The sequence below is a fragment of the Lepidochelys olivacea genome, assembly GCF_965140295.1.
Source record: "Lepidochelys olivacea isolate rLepOli2 genome assembly, chromosome: 10".
Taxonomy (NCBI): Eukaryota; Metazoa; Chordata; order Testudines; family Cheloniidae; genus Lepidochelys; species Lepidochelys olivacea.
In genome coordinates, this window is record NC_140420.1 from 69322789 (window position 1) to 69345929 (window position 23141).

The window sequence follows — 23141 nt, forward strand, 5'->3', positions numbered from 1 at the left end:
AGGCACTATGGTGGAATTTTGCTCACAAATCAGGATGATCTGTAGCCCCTTAAATACAGATTAATCCCACTTTACTCAGTAGGAATTTTGTCTCTGTGAGGTCTGCAGATCAGATATGTAAGCAGTAATTTAAGGCAAAACTGAGTCTCTTGGGGACACAGTGAAGCTTACTTTCTTTACTCTGACAACAAACTGGCTTGAGCAGGCCACGATCTAGGCTGTGTCCCAATGGAATTAAAGATTAACATAATCATACAAAGGCACTGTAAATGAGACGCATACAGAGATGCCATTGACTTTTATATTCTGTTCTTACACTGTAAATAAACACATTTACTCTTGTGATCAGTCTCTTCATTTGCTAAAACAATGCAGGGCAAACATGGCCATTCACTTTTTTAATAGGAAGTTCTCTTGTGTAATTCTAACAGCTGACACACCAGGGATTGAACCAGGGACCTCCAGAACTAAAGGCATGAGCTGCTAAAGCCTGAGCTAAAAAATATCTCCCCGCCCCAGTGGGGAGATGTAAGAACTCATATCCTCTGCAGATCAGCACAGAGGCAGCCCTCTAACATACACACTCACCAGTAGATTTCTTAATAGTACCATGACTGGGATAAAGCATGAATCAACTTTGAATTTATATTTTGTTAACTATCTCGGCTGGTACTTTGAGAAGGAACAGAAGCTCTCTGCTCTGAGAATCCACTAAGAGATCTGAAAATCTCAGTAAACCTCCCCTCTGCAATGCTTGTTTATACAGCTACAACTGCCAAAGGTACTGGCAACCCTCAATTCCCCTTTAACAACGTAAAGGCCCTGCTCCACCTTTCCTCCTCCACCTCCTATCTTCCCTCATCACCTTTAAGTGCAAAAAACTGCTGATCTTTTCATGACTGTCTGCTGCCACACACCTCCGATAACGCTATAAACCAGGGAGGCCCCTCCTTTTCCTCTGATTTCACTTGATCCTCTCTTGGTGATCATCCTCTCTGTATTTAGAAAGAGTGGGTCAGATGGATCCCAGGATATGCTGCAGCAGCTCTGCAATATGAAGCTGCTCTAGATACTCTAGAACTGGCTGACCTCAGCCAGCTGGAGGATTCCCTCTCTGAAGGGGAATTCCTCAGGTGTCACAGAATTGCACAAGAGAGTGATACAGGGGATGGCCAAGGTATCCCTATGCTCCTGCTATCACCAGCTGCCAAAACAGCTTCTGGGGACCACTGGCAGAAGATGCAGTTAAAAGTAGCTTCCAGGTGCCGAGCTACTGAGGACTGGGAGTGGTTTAAACAGAAACTTTGCTCCCTCCTGAACTCTGCTGAGTACTCTAGTCACACCTCAGAATCCAGCCCTCCGCTTCTTGCCTTTTCCCCCTCTGCCTCTCAGCTCTTCCCTTATAGCACAGCAATAAACACACCCTTGCTGTCCACTGGTATTTTGCCAGGTGCCCTCTAGTCTGCTAGGCTCAAAATCCCCCTACTTTCTATCCCCATACCCTCACTAGTTACTCATTTACTCTTCCCCAACCAGGGCCTACACCCCCCTTCTTGACTCCTGCAATACCCAGACCGCCAGAGGCGCAGCACGCAGTGGCAGGGCACTGCCCCACCAAAGTAGGGAAGCCGACACAGCCTGTTTGTTTAATATATAACGTGAGAGTGAGAGAGAGAGAGAAAGGGAGAGAGACTAAATCCAAATCACAAACACAGCAAATCTCGGGCAGCCTGCTGCAGATTTGCGGCGTTCGTAATCTGGATTTAGCAGCAGGGCATTTTTCTCCTCCGCCTCTGTGGCGGATGTGCAGCCTGTGCAGCCAAGGCCTGGCCGGAGGTGAGGCAGCAGCGGTTCCCTGTGGCAACCGTAGAGTGCTCTCAAGTGCTGGGCTCTACCTGCACCATACAGACCATGCTGGTAAACCAGGTACCTTTTAGAGCACACCAGCAGGGTTTACATGGGGCAGCTGAGCGCAACACATTAGGGCACTCTACACCTTACACTTCTGGCCAACCCCAGGCACAGACTCCAGGGGCACAATGGACGGGAGGGGGGAGGGGGCGGAGAGAGAGGCAGGCCCTCCTTGGCCACAGTGGGAGCGAAGGGGGAGAGGTCTCACCTAGTCCCAGCCCCTCCAGGGGGCGGAGAGCATGGGGCAGGGAGAGGAAGAGATCCTACCATGAACTCTTACTCCTTCCACTGGAGAGGCCAGGATTGGCTAGGATCTCTCCCTCCCTTCCACTCCCCTCCTAGCAGAAATGGGACCTCTCCCCTTCCCCCCCACTGCTGCTGGGACCGGTGGGGGTGGCTCCGTGGCAGATCAGCACAGAGGGAGCTGGGATGCGGCAACTGGGACCGGGCAGTGGAGATTGGGGCCAAAGCCACTGACAGCCTGGAGTAGAGTAGCCTGGACAGTGGAGCTTCCCACAGGAAGCAGGAGGGAAGCACAGGTAGGGGGAGGTAGGGACGGGATGGGACGTCTTTTCCCTGCTTCTCTCCACTGAGTGGGTAAATTGCTCACTAGCGATCAACGGTGGCACCACATTAAACAGTGCTGTATCTCAAAATGGCTACTGCTCAGAAGGCATGGATGGGTAAAGCATGAGGTCTTTTATTTTAATAAAACATGTAGCTGATGTAGTGCGACAGATGCAGGGCACCCAAAAATCCTGTGTTTGTCAGCGCTAAACTATTTTTATAAGCCAAACTGGAGAAAGAAGTCTAGTATCAGTACAAAGCAAGTGTCTGCAAGCAGCATGCAAGTTTGTCAATATTGTTTTTGGACACTTTAGCACACCTCTAACTGAGAGCCCTCCCTTTTTATCATTAAAAGGGTCGCTGATCATGGCTCCCATGAGATACTCACATAGGGAGCACATCCGAAAAAAAGCACAGCTTGTAAATTGATAAAAATGAAAAGTGAAATGGCATTTCCAAGAACACAACTCCTGAGCTCACCTCACAGCTTGCTACACCCTTAACCCTGACCTAGTCACACAAACAGTTCAGAGCTGTTTGAGTATTAGCCAATAAAGCAGCCAGAAAGCAAGATGTTCTCGCTTGGAAAACATTGTTCCGGTGTTTAGGGTTGGAGTCTTGCTACCTTCCAGCAGACCCCCCTTTATGGCCCCAGATACTGACTTCACTCTAAGAGTAAACAGACAAGGATGAACAGGAATAGCATAAGTCTCAGCAACAAAGAGACAGAATATCAAGTCTATATTGAAGTTACAGTGACTTCACAGTTTGAAAAGGTCAAGCTGTACATAAGAAACTCATACAGTGAGGTCATCTCCTTATACCCCTGTAGTTAAACACAATGGGTCATTTCCTCCCTCACTCCAAGACACTTGCGCATTGATTTATTTAAAACAAAAATAAAACTTCTTCACTCTGGGGGAAGTGGGGAAGGTTAAGAACAGCGAACACTTAAAAAACAAACAAGGAAAAATATTACACCTAACATTATCTACAAAAATAGATTTTTTTTTTAAATTGTAAGCCAATATTACACAGTCTTCATAGCATTGCTACTCCAATCCGTCTCAATGAGCCACACTGTCATATACTGTCTGAGAAAGACGGTTACTTCCAATTTTAGAAGCTGGAAGATCTATTAAACGTGTTTACATCCTTTTATGAGTTGCATTGAGAAGTGTGCCTTTGAAAAAAGGTTTCAGATTAGCAGCCGTGTTAGTCTGTACTCGCAAAAAGAAAAGGAGGACTTGTGGCACCTTAGAGACTAACACATTTATTTGAGCATGAGCTTTCGTGAGCTACAGCTCACTTCATCGGATGCGTAAAGTGGAAAGTACAGTGAGGAGATTTTATATATACACACAGACCATGAAAAAATATACATTGTAAGGAGAGTGATCACTTAAGATGAGTTATTACCAGCAGGAGAGTGGGGTGGGGGGAGAGAAAACCTTCTGATCTCGAAGTGAGTATCCTTCAACAAAAAAACTTCGAAAACAGACTCCAACAAGAGACTGCTGAATTGGAATTAATTTGCAAATTGGATACAATTAACTTAGGCTTGAATAGAGACTGGGAGTGGTTGAGTCATTATACTAAGTGAAACTATTTCCCCTTGTTTATTCTGCCGCCCCCCCCCCCACACCCTCACTGTTCCTCAGACGTTTTTGTTAACTCCTGGAAATGTGCTGGAAATGGCCCACCTTGATTATCACTTCAAAAGGTTTTCTCTCCCCGCACCCCACTCTCCTGCTGGTAATAGCTCATCTTAAGTGATCACTCTCCTTACAATGTATATTTTTTCATGGTCTGTGTGTATATATAAAATCTCCGCACTGTACTTTCCACTTTATGCATCTGATGAAGTGAGCTGTAGCTCACGAAAGCTTATGCTCAAATAAATTGCTTAGTCTCAAAGGTGCCACAAGTACTCCTTTTCTTTTTGAAAAAAGGATGGCTACTTCAAAACTGCATGGGAAAGATGTGGCTACTAAGTGAGAATAGAGGGTGGCTTCTAAGTGGAGCTGGACAGTGTATCAGCCTGTCCTCAAACCTTCTGAGTTTCGTTCAGCTTCCTTTTTGGGGGAAATATCTATTTCCAACAAATTCTACGCATCGTTCTTTGAGACTCACCTGCCTAGTGACTTCTCTGCCACAATGCTTTTTTTTGTTCTTTCAAAACAGTTTAATATTATTAGGGCCCTTCATTTTCAGTTTTTATTTAATTTTCCCTGGGAATTTATCAGTGTTTATTATCACAACAACAAAAACAGGTGAAAATCAGTGCAAAAAACTGTTAATTTTTCTGGGTAAATATCTGGGTTTATTTTTGTGGATGGAAAGACAGGGAATTCTGTTTATCAATGTGGTTTTCTGCAGAACTAAAACAGAACCCAAAACACAATGCCATCTCTGAGTTTAAGAAAACAATACATCTCTAATCCCCAAATGAAACTTTTCATTTGAATAAATAAATAGTTTATTGCTGTAAACTTAGAACTATTCACCTATCATAGAATCATAGACTATCAGGGTTGGAAGGGACCTCAGGAGGTCATCTAGTCCAACCCCCTAATCAAAGCAGGACCAATCCCCAATTTTTGCCCCAGATCCCTAAATGGCCCCCTCAAGGATTGAACTCACAACCCTGGGTTTAGCAGGCCACTGCTCAAACCACTGAGCTATCCCACCCCCCTATAAATATATTTACATTTAATATTTGGGCCGCACCGCTTGCAGCGCATACACTCAGCTTTATCCTTTTTTCCTGCTTTTGTCTTCTTAAAACTTTAGAATACTTTGTGTTCTGAAATGTATAGATTTGTGTTTTCTTCCCATTGTAGCGTGTCAAATCTTTAAACCATTACCTGCTAATATCTTGGAATGTGTATGTGGGTGGGCGTGAGATTCATCAGTACGTTCAGATGTGCACGTACTTCAGAACTTGCGTGTATGCCTGTTTGTTTATTGTGTGTATCTTGTAGACTAATACACAGCCTTCCTTTAACAGGCAGCTTTGTATATACACAGAGACTAATGTATTATCGTAATACACATATCTCATGCAACGGATTGTATTTTCCTAACCAAACAACGTTTTTAAAAAAATATATTTGAATGACAGAAAAGTAGAAAATCAGAAAAAAATGGAAAACTACTTTTTGTAAGACCCAGGAATTTTTCGGTAAAAATAGGTTTAAACTGAAAATGAAGGGGGGCTTGCATGTTACGTAATCGTACTTAAGGTCATGACTACAGCTTACAAAGACAGTATTAAAAATTAAATACCAGAGGCTCTCACTTACAAGCAGTTATTCCTGCAAACATCTCAGCAAACCTAGGATTCTGCTCCTGGGAGAAGATAGCGTCTGGCTTCTCCACTGGCTTTCCACCCTCATGAACGTTAGCTGGTATATTTGGAACAGGTACCTGTTGTTGACACATGCAAAGAATGTAATTCTCCCATTCCATATTTGACACAATGAGCTCAAGTATAGCCACAGTGTCTTTTTGTTTTGTTTAGATTCTTAATCACTTTGTGTTTCAAAGATCAGAGAAACCAGTAAAAAAACCAAAAACCAAAAACCACCCAGAGATATCACCTGAGATAAGTCATAGGAGGACAACCCATCTCTCTGATGTACTTCAAGCTCGGCTTGCTGTTGCTGAAGCTGTCTGCAAATTCGAGAGGAAATGACAAGAGTTACAAAAAATATAATTAAGAAACTGAGAAGGAGGCTTGGCTCGCTCCTTTAAATTCCCATAGCAAATGTAGCCGCTTTCAGAGTCTTTGTTGACAAGCCATTTCCTGCAAAGCCAAAATATTTTTAAAGATTTCTTACTGAGAAAACCTCAAAACACAGTACTGTTCTTGCTGAGCATAACAGGATCAACAATGCCTTGCACACCAAAACTTCCATTGACTTCCAAGGAGTTCTGGGCTGTATCCTGCATTCCTTACACACCCAACTTCTTCATAAATGTCATTTATTTTTAAAATGCCAATTAGACTTCTTTAATCTGCGAAGAGCAATACGCATGGCCTGTTCCTGGACTTGCTGAAGTCAATATTAAAGTGCCCACTGGCTTGAATGGGAGCAGCATCGGGCCCACAGCAATCAACAGGTGGGAAAATTATTTCCTCGTTTTATAATCTCGTAGATTCCTGTGCAGATTATGGCAATATTATGGCAAAATAATAATAATAAAATACTACTACTACTACTACTTATATAACTCATATAGTTTGAGAACTACTGATGAAAAGCACGATTTCGCCCATAACAAGTATTTGGATTTGGTCTGAGGTGAAGGACCTGAGTAGTCTCAGGGCAGTTCTGTTTTAACCATTCGCCTCTTAAAGACGGGAGAGGAACATTTGTGAATGACACCAAATGTTGCAGGCTGAAAACCGTCCATAAATCAATACTGTTTCTACAGAGTATCAGCATTTATCTGATTTTTTTGGCTTCTGATGGCTTAAGACAATTAGAGGCAAATTTGGCTTGTACTAGTTCTGCTAATGGTTCCTTTCTGTCTCTTGGTCACATCTAGTGATGCTATTTATGGCATGAGGGGCTCAAAGGCAGCTGACCCATCCACTGTGGTCTAACCCTTACTATGACCTATACCCAGCGACCAGGGATATTTTTCACAGGAAGACAGACACCAAGGCTGTGAGATAGAGGTGACAGCAAGACCAGAATTGGATTGATAGGAAAGTAGGCCACCTGTAAATAAGATCCAGTGTTTTGGTGGTAGCATGCCCCTGGCCTCCTCCTGAAGAAGAATGAGGCTTCACAGACAGGAATTGCAAACCACTGGGCCTTTTTCCTCAAGCTGGAAGATATTACAGATGGATGGGGTAGTAGTGGTGGAAAAAAATGGGGTTCAAGATACCAGGGAGATGGACCTCAACTATCTGGATAAATTCTGGGCTATGGCCCAAAAAGTTAGATCCTTATCAAAACCATATTTTAAAGCTGTCCATTACTATCAAGAACTTGAATCAGAGATTCAAATCCCAAACAGCTGGAGACATACACTATATAATAAAGAATCATTTTTGTACCAAGTGGCGCAAACAGAAAAGGTATTTCCCAAGTATTCCTTGGACCATGGGTTTTCATTAATAGTTTATCAAATAGAAAATGAGTACGTCTAAAAAAATCCACTACTGTATGCAAAGGGATTATTTATTTAGTAAGCAAATATATGCTTTTCCAACAAAACTCCAGGAAGCAATTTAATCACTGAAAATATATGGGGAAATTTTTCCAAACACCATTCTTTGGACGATAAAAACCCATTAAATTGTGTTGTTAACGTGAAAGCTAATTCCATTGTTTCAAATGTTTTTATTACTGACTATATGGTGCGTGTGTCAATAAACAGTACTTTAGGTCTCTTCTATTAAGTATAAAGTGTGTTCTCTTGATTCAGCCATAGATACACAAATGAGTCAAACAAAATAGCATACTTAATTAGCTCTGTTTGTTTGCCAGCACTTGTCTAACCTGGAACTCCTCTGCCTGTCTCTATTTGAAGATACTCATCAGTAGCATTTGTTAACCTACACTACAGAATAAGTACCAGACTAGATCAATATTTGCTTACAAGGCAAACTGTACAAAATCCAACTAACTATAAAGAACAAATATTTAAATGCATCTTCTCTGCATTGCATTGTATTGTACTAAGTTCATTGAACTGTACTACTCAGTTCTAATTTAATTTTAAAAGTGGGTTGGGTTTCTCATTTTTAGCAAGTATTAATATGAAATGTGGTTTTAGCTCTTTAAGAAAATATGCAATGTTTCAGAGAACAGCCAAACTAGGCACAGTTGAATCTTGTTGTTGGGATTGGTTTAGATACTCTTTCACCTGCTGCCCTTTTGAATGGATGATTATTACATATAGATCCCTTTAGTCATTAGATTTCCAGATCAGATGTGTAACAATGGGACAAGCCAGGATGGTTTTGGAAAAATTCAATCCTCTTGTTTTGGTTTGCAAGTGAAAGCCAAAACTGACCCTGCTTTTGATTTTAGGATCCACGGCTTAGAGGAAGCCATGAAAGACGAATTTTCTGGTTCAAAAGATGATATCCTACACAGCAAGTGGAATATTGTCTGGGTCAACTGAGAATTCCCCAGGTAACTGCTAGAATTCCTGGCTCATGATGGGAGTCCCTGTGAAAACCTCTCACTGTGCTTATCTAACCAAATACTGGAATAAAAGACTCTATACAAGTTTCCTTTTGAAACTGGAAAATTTTCTAGTTGAATACCGGTGTCTCGCTGCATAAACTCTGGAGTCACCAACTTATTGTCCTGGCTTCAAATTGGTCAAGAAGAATTCAAACTTTAGAGTGGGCAGTTTTCTTGTTGGGGAGAAATGAGTAGATGCAGACTTGAGATATCACCCCTAGTCCATTTTTATTAGTAATAGATGGACATTGTCCCAGTTATTACTTTGAAAATAAGGTTTTGCTATCTTCACTATCATGGGATAGAATCTCACTGAAACAGCTGATTTCACAACTGGTCTACTCTACTGCACCTTAATCAGAGGCAGTAATCAACCAGAGCTGTCCATTGATTCAGCCAGAATTCTGCCTCTGGTAGCAACCTGCACCAGATCCTTCGGAGGACTGCAACTCTACCACTAGAATATTTCAAGACCAACAGAAGTCCTGGATTCATCAATACACACAAAAATCCAATCAGGCTCATGAAAAATGAAAACATCAAGATCTCTAAAGGTTAGGAAACAACCCATTTCTTCTCTCTGTGCATACAAAATTAAGAAACTGTTCATCCATCTCAGGGTAGACGGGCTCATTCAAAGGCACCTCAACCTGTGTGTAAAATAAATGTTAGTCAATTTTTTCTGGAACTCGAAGAGGAAGATGATGTGGTGAGGTGACGTGTGGCGGTCTCCTTTTCAGCTGAACACAGTACAAATGCTAAACATTAAATACTTCATTTTGGATGATTATATCCAAAAGAAACCAAGCTAATTTTTTGGCAAGGTACTAAACACAGAAAAGAAGTTGGGAAAGTCAACTGCTTCAAGTTCCAAAACAATATTCTAAAAAACAACCATGACCACCACTGCCCTCTACAGTCCTCTTTGAAAAACAAACTGCATTCACTGGGAAACACAAAATGAAACCTTTCTAATAATAGAGATCAGTGGCAGGCAAAACAGACTTCTCTCTGAATTCAATTGATAGCTATTTATCAACATATATCTATATATCAAATCAAACGTATTATCATAGCATCAGTCTCAGGTCAGAGTGCCTGTAAGATAAATACATGGTTTAAAACTAACACAGCTCAGTAAAATGAATATCAATTTTAAAATGAAAAAAAAAAAGAAAAGAAAAGAAAAAAAAAGCCTCACAAGATAAACCCTTCCTCCAAGAGCTTTAAAATTATCACCCTAAAACAAATTCTAAAAATAAAACAACAAGGGTTAGAAATATACTATTTAAGCTAAGTCACACACTTTTTTCTTGTTTCTGTGGCTGAGTAGGCAAACAGGGCCACAGCACAGACCATCAAAACATTTTCACTACATAACCAGTATTCTAGTTTTTAAGCTGGTGAGGTAAAAGGCATGTGAGCCAGGAATGGGGCTAATCACTTATTTTTCAGGTGACCACAGAGGTTTTAAGAAAGTAGAGCATGTATAAATCTTCAATCTGGCCAGACCTACATAGACAAAGACAATTATGTCTCACAATACTCGCATACCTCCTTGCCAGGTAAGCCATCTGCATAGTTTGAAAATGCAGAGTTGTAAAGGCCCTTTTAACCTATTATTATTCAACATTTCCAGATATTCTTTAAATGAGAAAGCCGGGGGGCATATTTGTTGCGTGGACAACTGCCATATCCAGTTGCGTAAAGATACAGACAGACAGACATAGAAAATAGGATTTTAAAAGGGATATTGTCGAAATATAGAATAGAATTAAACATATGTTTACCTGGTCCCTTGTCTCAAATAAATACTTGTGGCCAAATTTTTAAGCAATCTTGAGCCAATATACTATGGTGCTAGATGCATTATAAAATGTATACACAAATCAAAACCTGTTTCTGATTTTGCATACACAGTTGACTGCATCTGTAAAAGAGAATATGCACCCCCTGTGTCTTCAAGTAAATCAGCCTGTTGGGCCCAGTGTCCATTTGCAAATTAACCATCTGTGCATGCAAGAGATGAACCTCCACTGATTCAGTTACAATTAGACATGCAAAAAATGGGCATGCAAATCAGAGGCTAATTCTGAAAAGCTGCCCTTCAGAAGGTGAGCGTCATATACATACACAAATGGCAAGGGAGCAGAAGTCGGTAGAGCTGTGACTATTTACTCAAGCTGAGACTCTTCCCCAAAGTATCCAGAAAATAATATATCCATACACAGGTGAAGCATAGCAATAGCTAGTGAGCCATAACAGTAAGAATTGCACTGTGCATGTGTGTAGGAAGGAGAGAAGAAATGGGAAAAGAAAAAATAAGTCAGTTGAACAAAACCTAGATAGATGTTCTGTTCCTTCTAATCTAGTACTTAAATTTACAAGCTTTTTTTTTTTAAAAAAAACCCAAACCAACAGACTTTTTTTTATTGTGTCACAGCTCTCCAAAGAAGGAGGGAAGGCAAAACATATTTAGCAATTTCATTTTGTATAAGAAATAACGTGGAAATACCATCTGTCGAACTAACAGCATCCAATCTCCTTATTAGGGAAACATCTCTGGTTTGTTTTTAAAACCAAGTAAGGATAGATATGACAGGATCCAGATACTAGCACAGTTTTATTCATCCCAGTCTGTGCTAGGGAGCCAAGGTATCTTGAAAAGGAAAATATGGCACAATAGTCAACACTACTTAATTTATAGGTCAAAATTTAGATCTCTGGACTCTGGAAATAAAAGCCAATTATTTCAGTTGGCATCCAGTTATCAGCAATTGTCTCTAATTTTGCACGCTTGTTTTTATGTATGCAAATGATTACGTGCAAAAGTATGGGTGTGCATCTTTTCCACCCCCATACATAAATATTTGGGTGTGCAAATGAGGCAGCTGAATAACCAGCTCCCTGATTTCAATAAACAAGATTTATTTGCTCCAAATGGGTAGAATGTCCTTTTTTTCAGACACGGTTGATATGTTACCAATAAGGGTTTTAGTTGGCAACTAAAAAGAGACCTCAGAGCCAATTCTAACCATTTATTTTAAGTAGTGTTAGGTCAGTGCATAGCAGAACAGTGCATACCTCAATCTGTAAAAAAAAAACCTTTTGCAGCCTGATCACAAACAACTTACACTGTTTGACATCGTTCTGAAGTTAGCTTACAATTTGGTACATTTATAGGACTTTGTATATTTTCACTGTAACTTATGTCCTCTTTTTTCACAGAGGAATTTATTTTTAAACAACATTATTTTTGCCCATAAATTTCCAGGACATTTGAACATCTGTTTATCTGTCTGGCACATCAGATTTTTGCTGACTTAAGCGAACATTATAGTTGTTTGTTAGGACACTACAAAAACAGTATTCTTTCCTGAACAATTCTTGTAAAGGTTACATCTTTCTGGTAATTCTTAGCAAACTAGATTTTTTCTTCTCAGCATGATTCCCAGGGCACTGTGGGAGTTTAACTCATAACCAAGTTACAAGCCTTATAAACTTTGGTGCATAGGCTAACAGGTAGGATATGCAAAAATGGGCATATTGAGGGTGAGGCTGGGTTTCAAGTGACCCTTAGTGTCCAAGTCTGTGTCATTGTCAAAACGCTCTCCTAAGCAACAAAATAGAATATAGGGTGATAGTTGAAACAGAGGAAGAACACTTACCATTTTTATAAAATGCAAAGCCAGAGGAGAGTTGGTTGTGATAGTGAAATTATCAGTGCCCATCTACATTAATTAAGTGCCTGTTTGAGATCTCCATAACACATTCTAACAGGACTGTAACATAGATCTCAACTTTCCCTTTGAGTTTTAAACTTGTTAAAAAAAACCCACCCAGCTTAGTCCAAAGCACTTTTTAAAATATCAGATTATTATTTTGTTGGGAAAAGATCCATAACAGAAGAAAACATCTCACATTAGCTTCTGCAGCTGCTGGCTCTGATAGTCTGTGTTATGAGGTTATGCGGTGAATTAGGCTGCACTGGATTCTTAGGAGAACTTCTTTGGAAGCAGCTCTACAATACCAGTTTGGGGATTAAACATCTTAAACCTCTCTCATGGGTATAGTCACAGCTTGTGCCCAGAATAATTTAGACTCACAGTTATTTGAGCACATGGCTCTAAAGGACCGGGGAGGCATTAAGATGCCAACCTAACATAAGCTGCTGATGTGAGCCTGCCAAAGAAAACAATCAAAGGAGCTGTTCATCTTTGTAACCTTTACCCCCAACACCAAGTAAGTGCCAGTCTTCTCCTACCATGGTCCGTTCAGGAGTTACTCTAGCAAACTGCCACTGGCTGCAAGGTCATAGGGATGAGTCAAGGAGAGGAGGAACAGGTCTAGGACATGTACACAGTTATAGCACACAAGAGGCAGGAAACTTGTTTATGTGAGCTTGCCATTCCTTTAAGCAACTCTGCAGCTTTCCCTTTGGGCTTATGAACTGGGCTAACTTTTCTCCAGTCTCACAACTGAATTGAACTGGATTTGGACTAGATACCAAGAGGTGAAAATCGCCAACCCTTATTATTAATTCTCTAAGCTATCCTGCTCTTGGCAGATATTGTGCTGCTGGAGGCCTTGTCCTAGCCTTCAATGGAGGCTGGATCAAGCCTGTTGGGCTTTTCTGATTTCATGAGTTATAGTTATTTGTTTTAATCTGTGCTGCACCCATATGCTAATGACACATAATATATGGCAATATATGTTAAAGAGAAACATTTATTTGTGAGAACTTGTATTGTAGACAACCCGACTATAGTTTGGGGGTAAGGATAAATGAATGCAACTGGAAATAAGCCACCACGAGAACCTGACCTTGAGTTTTTACATTGGTTTTAACTGCATGTTTTTAGATTAAATTCTTTAAAAAAAAAGCATTTCAAACTCCATGAAAAGCACATACTTAACGTTAGTGTTGGTGCAAATGATGTATTCAATCTCGTCAGAATAAGGATTCTGAAAAGTGAAGCTGCTGGTCCTGATTAACATCCACTCCCGGTTTTTGGTACGAAAACGATACATCACTGACAGGACTTGGCCCTTCAGTTTAACAACCTAAAAAAGTTTTTGTAAAGGTTAGAGACAGCTGACTGATACCTGATGTAGAAACAAATAATACACCACCAATAACTAGTAGATTTCATACTGAAACTGTGCAAAGATACAGATGCAATTTGGATGTATTCTTTATATAAACCCAACAACCCAAATCCATTCTGTATTTTCAATTAGCCTCTAAGGACAAAACTGACATGTCCTGGATTACAAAATAATCTCTTCCAATTTACATATAAAGACCAATGGACTGTGTCTTTATCCCAATGGGAAGGCATTACAACAAGGCTACAACGTGGAACATATGTCAAAATATATTATGAGAGAAATAAAACCACAGCATCTTTTATCAGATGAATGTTTAGAAATAATCAGAAAACAAACTTTACAAAATGTACAAAACAAATGCCAAGAGAAAACATTAATTTTCATTAGGTTGTCTGACTACTTACAATTCCACTTGGCTGCATGGCTACCTGTTATATTTGCACTGCACCACTCACACTTTAGCATCACAGCTAAGCAAAAACTCTGAGGAAGGGATACTTAGGAAATGTAATTTGCTTTTCTTCAAACATGCTAGAACTCAGACACGCTTCCATTGCAATGTTTAAGATTTTCTGTCAGCCGTGGCATGCCAAAGCATCTGATTCTGAAGCACCTCTGTCTGAATGTGTGTCTATGGCCATTTAAATTCCTGAATGTCCACCTCCCATATCCCCCTGGGTAAAGTCTATCAATATATCCTTAGGCTACATCCTTTCTCCTTGGATGTTTTTAAAAGACAGCACAGTCAAAGCAGCTGGGAGCTCATACAACTGTTCATTACAGTCATGTCTTTTGATGTCTGGACAGTCAAGGCATATCTGCCTATCTTCGGGGTTGGAAGATTCTTTGTTCTCATGTTCACGTGTTCGGACACAATCTATCTATAGGCTCCAAACACATTATATAATCCCTCTTGCAATACCTATGAACATCACCACACAAATATAAGGTTCTTCAAAAATCTATTCCCTCTCTCAAGAAGCGCCCATTCTTATCTCAACATGTGAGGAAGTCACATGCGTAAATCCTTGAGCACCGAGAAAGAGCATACCACAGGGACTTATGAACACATAGCCACAGGGCCTTTGGTCACTTTTTAAGCTGGAAAATCAACTGAAGTCAACTGAACTTTAGGGCATTTTTAAGTCTCCTTTGTTCTGCTCATTAGCTGGGGCCGAGGATCTGGCTCTGCTCCTGTATTCCTTGTATAGCCAAATCTTCCGTTGGACTTTCTTTCACTCATTCTTAGCAGTGATAGTGAATGTTTTTAAATTTTGCCTATTTCTTATTATCTCTTTCCTGCATATAGGTAGGCAAAAAAAATATTAGTTTATTTCAGGTTTTGTCTCCATTGTACCATCATTTTTACAAAGAAAGAAAGAAAAAAAAAGTGGTATAGAACAGCACTGAATTTATCCAGCTTTTTAAACTCCCATATAACATAACAATTCTCCAATAAATGATTAAGAGCTTTGAAGAAATCCCAAGAGGAAGAATTCAAACACAGATCTCATGAATAAGCACTGGCAGGAAAATATTGGCCAGGATAAAGATGATGAAATTCCACAGTCACCCCACTAAACAGGTGAGACTATTTCCAGAGGGCGGAAAAAGAAACAAACGAGATTTGAATGCAGAAATAAAATGTACTCTTTAAACCTGCACAAAGTAATAGAAATAAAGCTGAGATTAGAAATCAGGAAGAACATTACAAAACTTTACCAAGAAAACCCTTGAGTAAGAAATCCAGCACTAAGAACAAAAACTACAGAGAGGAAAACGTTTAACTGAAGATCCAGAAAAAGACAGGAAGGACGTGACGGGGACAAGATAAAATAATCACAGAAAAGTGAAAGACAGAGACAAAAAAACACGAGGAGGTATAGGGTGAGCACACTGCCCTTACTGGTACTGCTGCAGGGAAAAATGTCTGTCTCTGGTGTGCTAGGCATGAACAACTGAGAGGAAAATATGTCTGCAACCGCTCGAAGAAGAAATATAGCTTCACTGGGTTTTGGTATGACTTGCATCTTATGACGAGACTTGGAAACAAACAAACAGGCAAAACAATAAATCAAGACAAAAGACATCTCTAAGACTGAATAATTGGCATGGTAATGTGCCAACAATTTCACAAGGAGGAGGGGTGGAAGACAGGCTATGCTTATAGTGGATCGACCACCACGAATACGTGCTCTATTATAATACAACTTAAGGCATTTGTGATGAAGACAGAGTAACAAGTTAATAGTTTGTAGGGCCTACATGCTTATATCTAAACCAGAATTGGGATGTTTGGTAATATAGGACCGAATTCTACCCTTGATTGCACAAGTTCCACTGAAGTCAGTGGTAGTTGTGTGTGTGTGTGTGTGTAATAAAGGAAGAATTTGTCACAAGAGTGGAACTTTGTCCTACAGGGGACACAATGAGGCTTTGATGATGAAACAACAGATGATCCCAGAATGGATCATCAGATCCCAGATCCCAACCCCATGAACTCTCTCGAAAGCTCGGATCTGGATCCAAATTTTTGGCTTGGGCCCATCTCTCAATGTGACATGAACAACTGACTTTTAAACAGAAATAAACTAGACAAATAAGGTCTAAAGCAGTGGTTCTCAACCAGGGGTCCGGGGCCCCCTGGGGGGCTGTGAGCAGGTTTCGGGGGGCCACCAAGCAGGGCTGGCATTAGACTCGCTAGGGCCCAGCGCAGAAAGCCAAAGCCCTACCACACAGGACTGCAGCTTGGAGCTCTGAGCCCCACCACGTGGGACTGAAGTCAAAGCCTGGGCAACTTAGCTTTGCGATGCCCCCTGTGGCATGGGGCTCTGGCTTTTATATGCAGAAAAACAGTTGTTGTGGCAAAGCTAAGCTGTGGAATTTTTATAGCATGTTGGAGGCGGTGGGGGGGCGGGTGGGCGCGGGCGGCGGACTCAGAAAGGAAAAGGTTGAGAACCCCTGGTCTAAAGAACCTTTCCTCACATAGCTACACTGTGATCATGTTATGTCTTGTCCATTATCTGATGGTCTGGGTCTAATTCAGAAGAAATGTTATGTTTCTTGAGATCTGGCTAAGGCATTCAGCTGAAACTTACCTGGGCCACATGCAATTAGTTTCTGCTGTTTTACAGCAGGCTAGGTCATGTAATGCCTCAGGAAGGAAGGAGAAGATTCTGTGCAAATAAACGCTGCACTCCATAGCGGAATCCTAATCCTCACCCATTCGGATTGGTCTATTTATTAGTAGTCTGTAGCCTGACTTTGCTAACAGGAGTTATCCTGGAAGAAACCTGGTGTTTACTCCATGTAGCTGCTGACAAGCAGTTGCAGAGGAGAATTGCTCTAATCTGACCTTTTCAAAAAGTTCTATTTTAAATTGATCCACTGGATCCCCGGTTACATAGACAGAACATAAAGAAGAGACACAAACTTCAGTAATGCCCAGAATAATAAAACCTATTCATCCTACTGAAAGTTCAGGGTTAATGTTTTACTTAAAACACATCCTTTTGTAGTTTCAATCCAATAAACCATATCCTTTTATCAACAAATGTTCTACCACCACACCCACTGTAAAGAATACAGAACTTGTGTTAGCGTCCATTCTGAACGTTTTCCTAGTGGATATTAGATAGCTGTCCTCTGGAACCTTCTGATACAGAACTCTATTTGTTGTTCTTGGCCTTGAGAACATATCATTCTGGCTTAATTTTCCCACCCTGATGAATGAATTTATCTTCTCAAGGAAGTAAAGGCTCTGAGATGGATTCTGGCAATCAACCAACAACTGCAAATCCCTCTGACTCTGCTATGCACCAACCTGCTTTTGACAGCATCAGCAATTTAAAAATGTCAACTTTACCGAGGATTTTAAACAAAGTTCACTGGAAATAATAGTTACCATTTTAATAAAAAAAATTCTTAAGGCCAAACTACCAATAACAAAACAAACTGTAATGATCTATTGCTCTGCGATCTGAAATAAGCAAATATTAACTTTGTAATAATATATAAAGCATGGAAGTCTTTGGTGGGAAAAACCTGAACTGTCTTAAAACAGTGCACACAAACACGATAACACAAGAAGATTCAAAGCTAATGTTTAACCTCTATCAAAAAACAAAAAGATTCTTCGGAAATGAAAACCATCTGGTGTACAGATAACTTGTTTAATTGTCTTTTAGTCATTGATGGAAATAGCCTGGATTGCATTGCTACTGTACTGAATATTCAAAGAAGGAATTCTCCACCGAAGATAGAGGCAAAATGATTTAGTGGATTGAACCTGGGATGCAAGGCCTATAACTCCACACTTTTAATCTCTGGCTCTTCCAACAGCTTGCTGTGTAAACCCGGAACAAGACACTTAGGTCTTGATCCATCAAAATACTTAAAACTAATGAATAACCATAAGCACATGGAGTCAATGGAGTCAATGACAGAACTCCCACTGACTTCAACAGTGCAGCATCAGGAGACCCTTTTGGCCTGATCTAACTCCCACTGAAGTCACTGAGTGCCTATTCATTAACTTCCATAGCAGCTGGATTGGGTGTCTCGGGATATGCTTACACTGCAGTCAAGATGTGCGGCTGTTTACAGTATGTGTAGACACACCCAAGATAGCTTTGATCTAGCTCGCTTGCTAAAAATAGCAGAGAAACTGCAGCAGCACAAGCAGCAGCATGGGCTAGCCATCCAAGTATGTACCCAGGGTCCTGGGCAGGCTTGTACTTGGGAGGCTAGCCCATGATGCTGTGACTTCTCAGCTGTTTTTAGCAAGCTCGCTAGATCAAAGCTAGCCCAGGTATATCTACACATGCTGCAATCACACTCCTGATTGCAGCACAGACATAATCTCTGAGTTGCAGATTTACAGTTTATAAAATGGGAATAATATTGTATGAATTATCTTCCTCATACAGGTTTTATGGGGTTTAATTAGTTTTGTGCCATGCTTTAAATAGATAATCATCTATATAAATCCACGGCTAACCTGAATCCAGACTGAGAACCTATTCCATATGTTGTGTGCCTTTTATTACTTTATTCTGTATTTAATTTCTTTAAATGATTTATACAGGGCCAAATTCATAGCTGGGTAAAACTGGGACTGTTCCACTGAAGTTTATGGAGTGGTGCCAATTTACACCAGTGGAGAATTTAGACCACAGGATCTATTACAGATGGGATTTTCAAAAGCACTCAGCGCTGGCCTGTGTGTATTCCCGTAGAAGTCAATGGTAACATTCCCAGTTGGGACCGGAGTTAGGCCAGCCCTGAGTGTATGTGACAATTCCTCTCTCTGGATGTGTGTGTGCCTGTATCTGATTTGCTGTTTTAATGTTTTCCTCTTAAATATTTGGTTTAAAAAAAAAAAAAAAACACCACGGGAATGGAGCCGGTTTCAACTCAAAATACCATATTCTTGCTGAAGACAACCAACCCCTTGTGGTACCCACTGACGTCAGTGGGCTCTAGGCAGGCAAGTCCGGAGCCACACTATGGCTCTAAACATGCCCTGAATATTCATTTATATTTTAGAAATAAGAATGAAAAGAACATGTAAAACAATGCTATTTTTCTGAAAATATAGCACCTTGAAGATGTGTGTATAATCCAGTTTAAACTACTGGATTTACAGACATTAATATTAATAGGAATTACCCCATGAGATTCACCCTCAACTTGTAGATATCAGACCTGACCCCTGGTATTGAGAAATGTTAGGTTCTGCATAGAAACTAGAAAAAAAAAATGTAGGACAGTACCTGTTGGAAACTCTCTCTCAAATGGCTTTGATCTTCCGGATGGCAGAATTCTAAAATGTCTTTTCCCAGAAGATCCTAGGAAAGCACAATATAAAACTGTAAAAATACAAACCTGTGTGCTGATCCTACAAGGTTTTAGTTTAGAGAGTAATCCTTGCTCACACACACAGTCACATTACCTTCAATTGAACTACTCACCTGAGCGAGGGTTTGCAGGATTGGTGCCCTACATTGCCTTTAGGCTGTTGCAAAGACATATATCTTTCCTTTAAAAACAGTTTTAAGTGAATTTTTAATGCTTGTTAAAAGGTGCCAGGTTGATAGCCCTGAGGACACTGAAATCCTCTATTAATCCAGCTACATTCACTTTAATATACTGTTTTGTTTGATAAATTTACAGTAAAGCTAATTCAAATCAATATGAAAGTAAATTGATCAGATAAGGACAAAATGTCTTGCCTGCGAACAATTGTTTACATATGGAAACTATTTTCTTTGAGATTAAAAGATAACATGCTGTTATCTGTGAGAAAGCCATCACATAGAGATCATTTAGTATCCAATTATATTACCTTAATATTTATTCAAAGGAGCAGACATGAGCCTCAAGGAAAATAAGCTTCATAATGGAGGTCTGCTTGTTGTTCGATAAACTGATAGAGAAGTTAAAATCGACAACTGTAACAATCTCTCAAAGCAGAATTTATATTGCTTTAAGAGAAATGTCTTAATTTGAAAAATAAAATTTGAAAGCTGCCTAGGATTTGAACCAGTTCAGTGCTAAAAACCAATAAATCCAAAAAGGATACAATGAAATCCCCTGTAATTAAGGGGAAAGCTCTTAATGCTAAGGACGTGTGCACAGTATGGCAAAATAAATGACACAACATCAGACTGTGATAAGGTATAGAATACAGACAGCTGGAGATCAGCTGAACTGTTGCATCTTTTGGAAGTTACGTTTTTATTTGCAAACACAGAGAGAGAATTTCCTTAATTAGTTCTCACCAATCTCTCAGTCTTAAAACTAGCAACTGACCTGTGGTTGGTAGCCAATCACACTGATACATCTTGGATCAACAAATGTGATTATTCCATCGGAGTTGTGTCTAGACAAGAACTCGGTAGGAACAGACATTCCATTCATGTCCATGCACACAGGTGAGCTAGTTACCTAGGACAAACAATCAGATAAATATTATTCGGAAAAGGAACAGTCACCATAAGTAGAGGTTGCTTTTTCATTTAAAACAACACAATCTGTTTATTGTCAACTATTTAAAGGGTTCATAAAGAAAACAAGGACACAAATAAAATGAAACTGAAATGGCTTCAGTCTAGTCCACAGCACAAAAACATCGCTCCATTACATGCACACTGGACTCACCGAACAATACGAAAACAAGCCCATCGAAGATGCCTCACAAAGAAGGTTCTAACAGCTAACTCAAGTAAGTTCCCAAAGAACTGTGACATAGGTCTCTCCCATTGGACTCTTAGGGTATGTCTACACTGCAAGAGGTGTGATTGTAGCACAGGTATTCCTCCCCATGCTACAATCACACCTTCACTTTCAGCACAGACATAACGTTAAGGGCATAATGCTAGCACAGCAGATATCACCGTTGAAAGAAAAACAGAGATTTTCTGTAAATTTTCATCAAGGTTCTTCAGAAAGAATGAAACATTTCCAGGTTCCTACTTGAGATCTATGCAGCCAGCCAAGTTAATCTACTTCTATCCATTTCTACATGGGCTAAGAGTGAGAAAAGTCTTTGCTTTGACTTTCTCTTTCATCCTAAACAACCAGGTCTGTCAAAGAGGCACAAGGCAATCTGTACAAAATCTCTTTTTGCTCTCTGCTCTGTAGCACAATAGCATCAAAACACCAGTTAATAGAGCAGGGAGGTGATTAGCTGTCACTTTATGGCTTACTGTTTGGAGTGCACAGTTCTAAAATTTGTACACCTTGATTTCTTTGTGATTAAACTTGTCCCCTGAGCCACTGCTTGCTTGATCTTGCCTTCACTCACAGAGGGCCTGCTGGCTATTCTCTTATGGAACAGATGTTTTGATGCTCCACAAGTTATTAATGGGATTTCTGGGCAAGAGTCTATTTTGGCAGCTGTAACATCTGCAAACTCCGTAATTTCCTTCTGTCCACCACTTAGGTATTTTATCTTTGAACGTAAGTGTGATTAAGTGAAAAATGTCATAGCAATGCCACAAAAATATTGCATCACACAGGAGACACTATTTGCAGAAGCGGTAACGTTTCCAGTATGATGCTCATCTGAACGGATATTGGTTTGGCAGCTACACTCCAATGACACTGTCATTCTGCCATTAAGAGTGAACAATGCCATCCTAACAGATGGGCATGAGTGAAGGCCAACAAGAAACCATGCATTAGGATCAAACGTTTTTACTAATGGCATGATTCCCAGACAGGAACATAAAAATGGCTTCCTTATTATGATTGAAAAGGTTCACCACTGCTACTCCAGCTCCAGATCAATACTCTGATCCACTAGGACTCCATTAGCAAGGGATGAAGGGAGGAAAAATACAGTACACATAGAATGCCTCAAATTTGGATGTTTTGATCAAATGAGATGTAAAATCTTATTTACACTACTTTCAATGGACTTCTGTGCATGGATCTGCCATATAATATTTCAGCAATATTAAGTGTTTGTGTGTGTAGTTATGCTTTGTAAAGCATTTAAAGTACTTAGGCCCTCTTGACTGCATTAATTTTATTGTTTTCATACGAGCCTTTGCAACTACAGGTTTTCCAGCCAGTTAATTAGCCTTTTAAATCAGCAACTGGAGAAAATCTATTCACAACAATTTCCACCCCCTAATGTTTCCCTCGTCAGGTACCCAGGAAACTTCCAGAAATAATCATTTCTGCAGCCCATCCAACTCCACTTGACTGGGCACAGACACCATAGCCTTGTGCTTTTTGTGGCATGGTACAGACCCTAATCTTCTAACCAGACCCTGTCAGAATCTGATATAAAACTGTACTACAACATTGACTAACATTTTCAGCAGCAGTGGATGTAATAAAGGAGCGTCTTTACCTGAAGCCTCCCTATTGCCACAAGGCAATATTTGCTACCTTGACCCACATCTGTATCTTCTTCTGGTATAGTCATTCCTAAAATAAACAACAACAACACCACCACCATTGTTACTGCTAGGAAAGGTGAAAAAACAGAATCACTTGCCTTTTTTCATAGATGGTTTCAATTTCACAAACAAAACTAGTCACTATCTTCTGGCTTCAGTTAGACAAAGGGAAACATACACAACAGCCGCTAGACTCTGATGCCGGCAATAATATTTTGAGTAATATTTCTTTTCAGGTTATTACTGCAAGATGTAATTTATGCATTTTTCTTTGGTATAGCATACACCAAATATCAGCTTTAAAAGAAAGGTACAATGTGGATTACACACCAACTTCAACATTTAGACTGGTCACTTGCCTCTGAATTAAATGGATTCGTTTCCTTTATTATAAAATATCCAGCATACTTTGTTATGCTAAAAGGAAACA

The 23141-nt window shown here is 40.1% G+C and overlaps 1 protein-coding gene across 3 annotated transcripts in view; it reads right to left on the reverse strand.

Moving 5' to 3' along the window:
* Positions 1-23141, reverse strand: part of ARNT2 (aryl hydrocarbon receptor nuclear translocator 2) — a 134618-nt gene that overhangs the window by 19869 nt on the left and 91608 nt on the right. For all 3 annotated transcript variants that reach the window (XM_084641471.1, XM_084641470.1, XM_084641469.1), the window contains 6 exons: positions 22663-22739; positions 20613-20747; positions 19574-19648; positions 13600-13751; positions 6081-6153; positions 5784-5907 (listed from right to left, as the gene is read on the reverse strand). In XM_084641471.1, coding sequence (XP_084497597.1) covers positions 5784-5907; positions 6081-6153; positions 13600-13751; positions 19574-19648; positions 20613-20747; positions 22663-22739 — 636 coding nt within the window. The remainder of the gene's footprint in view (positions 1-5783; positions 5908-6080; positions 6154-13599; positions 13752-19573; positions 19649-20612; positions 20748-22662; positions 22740-23141) is intronic.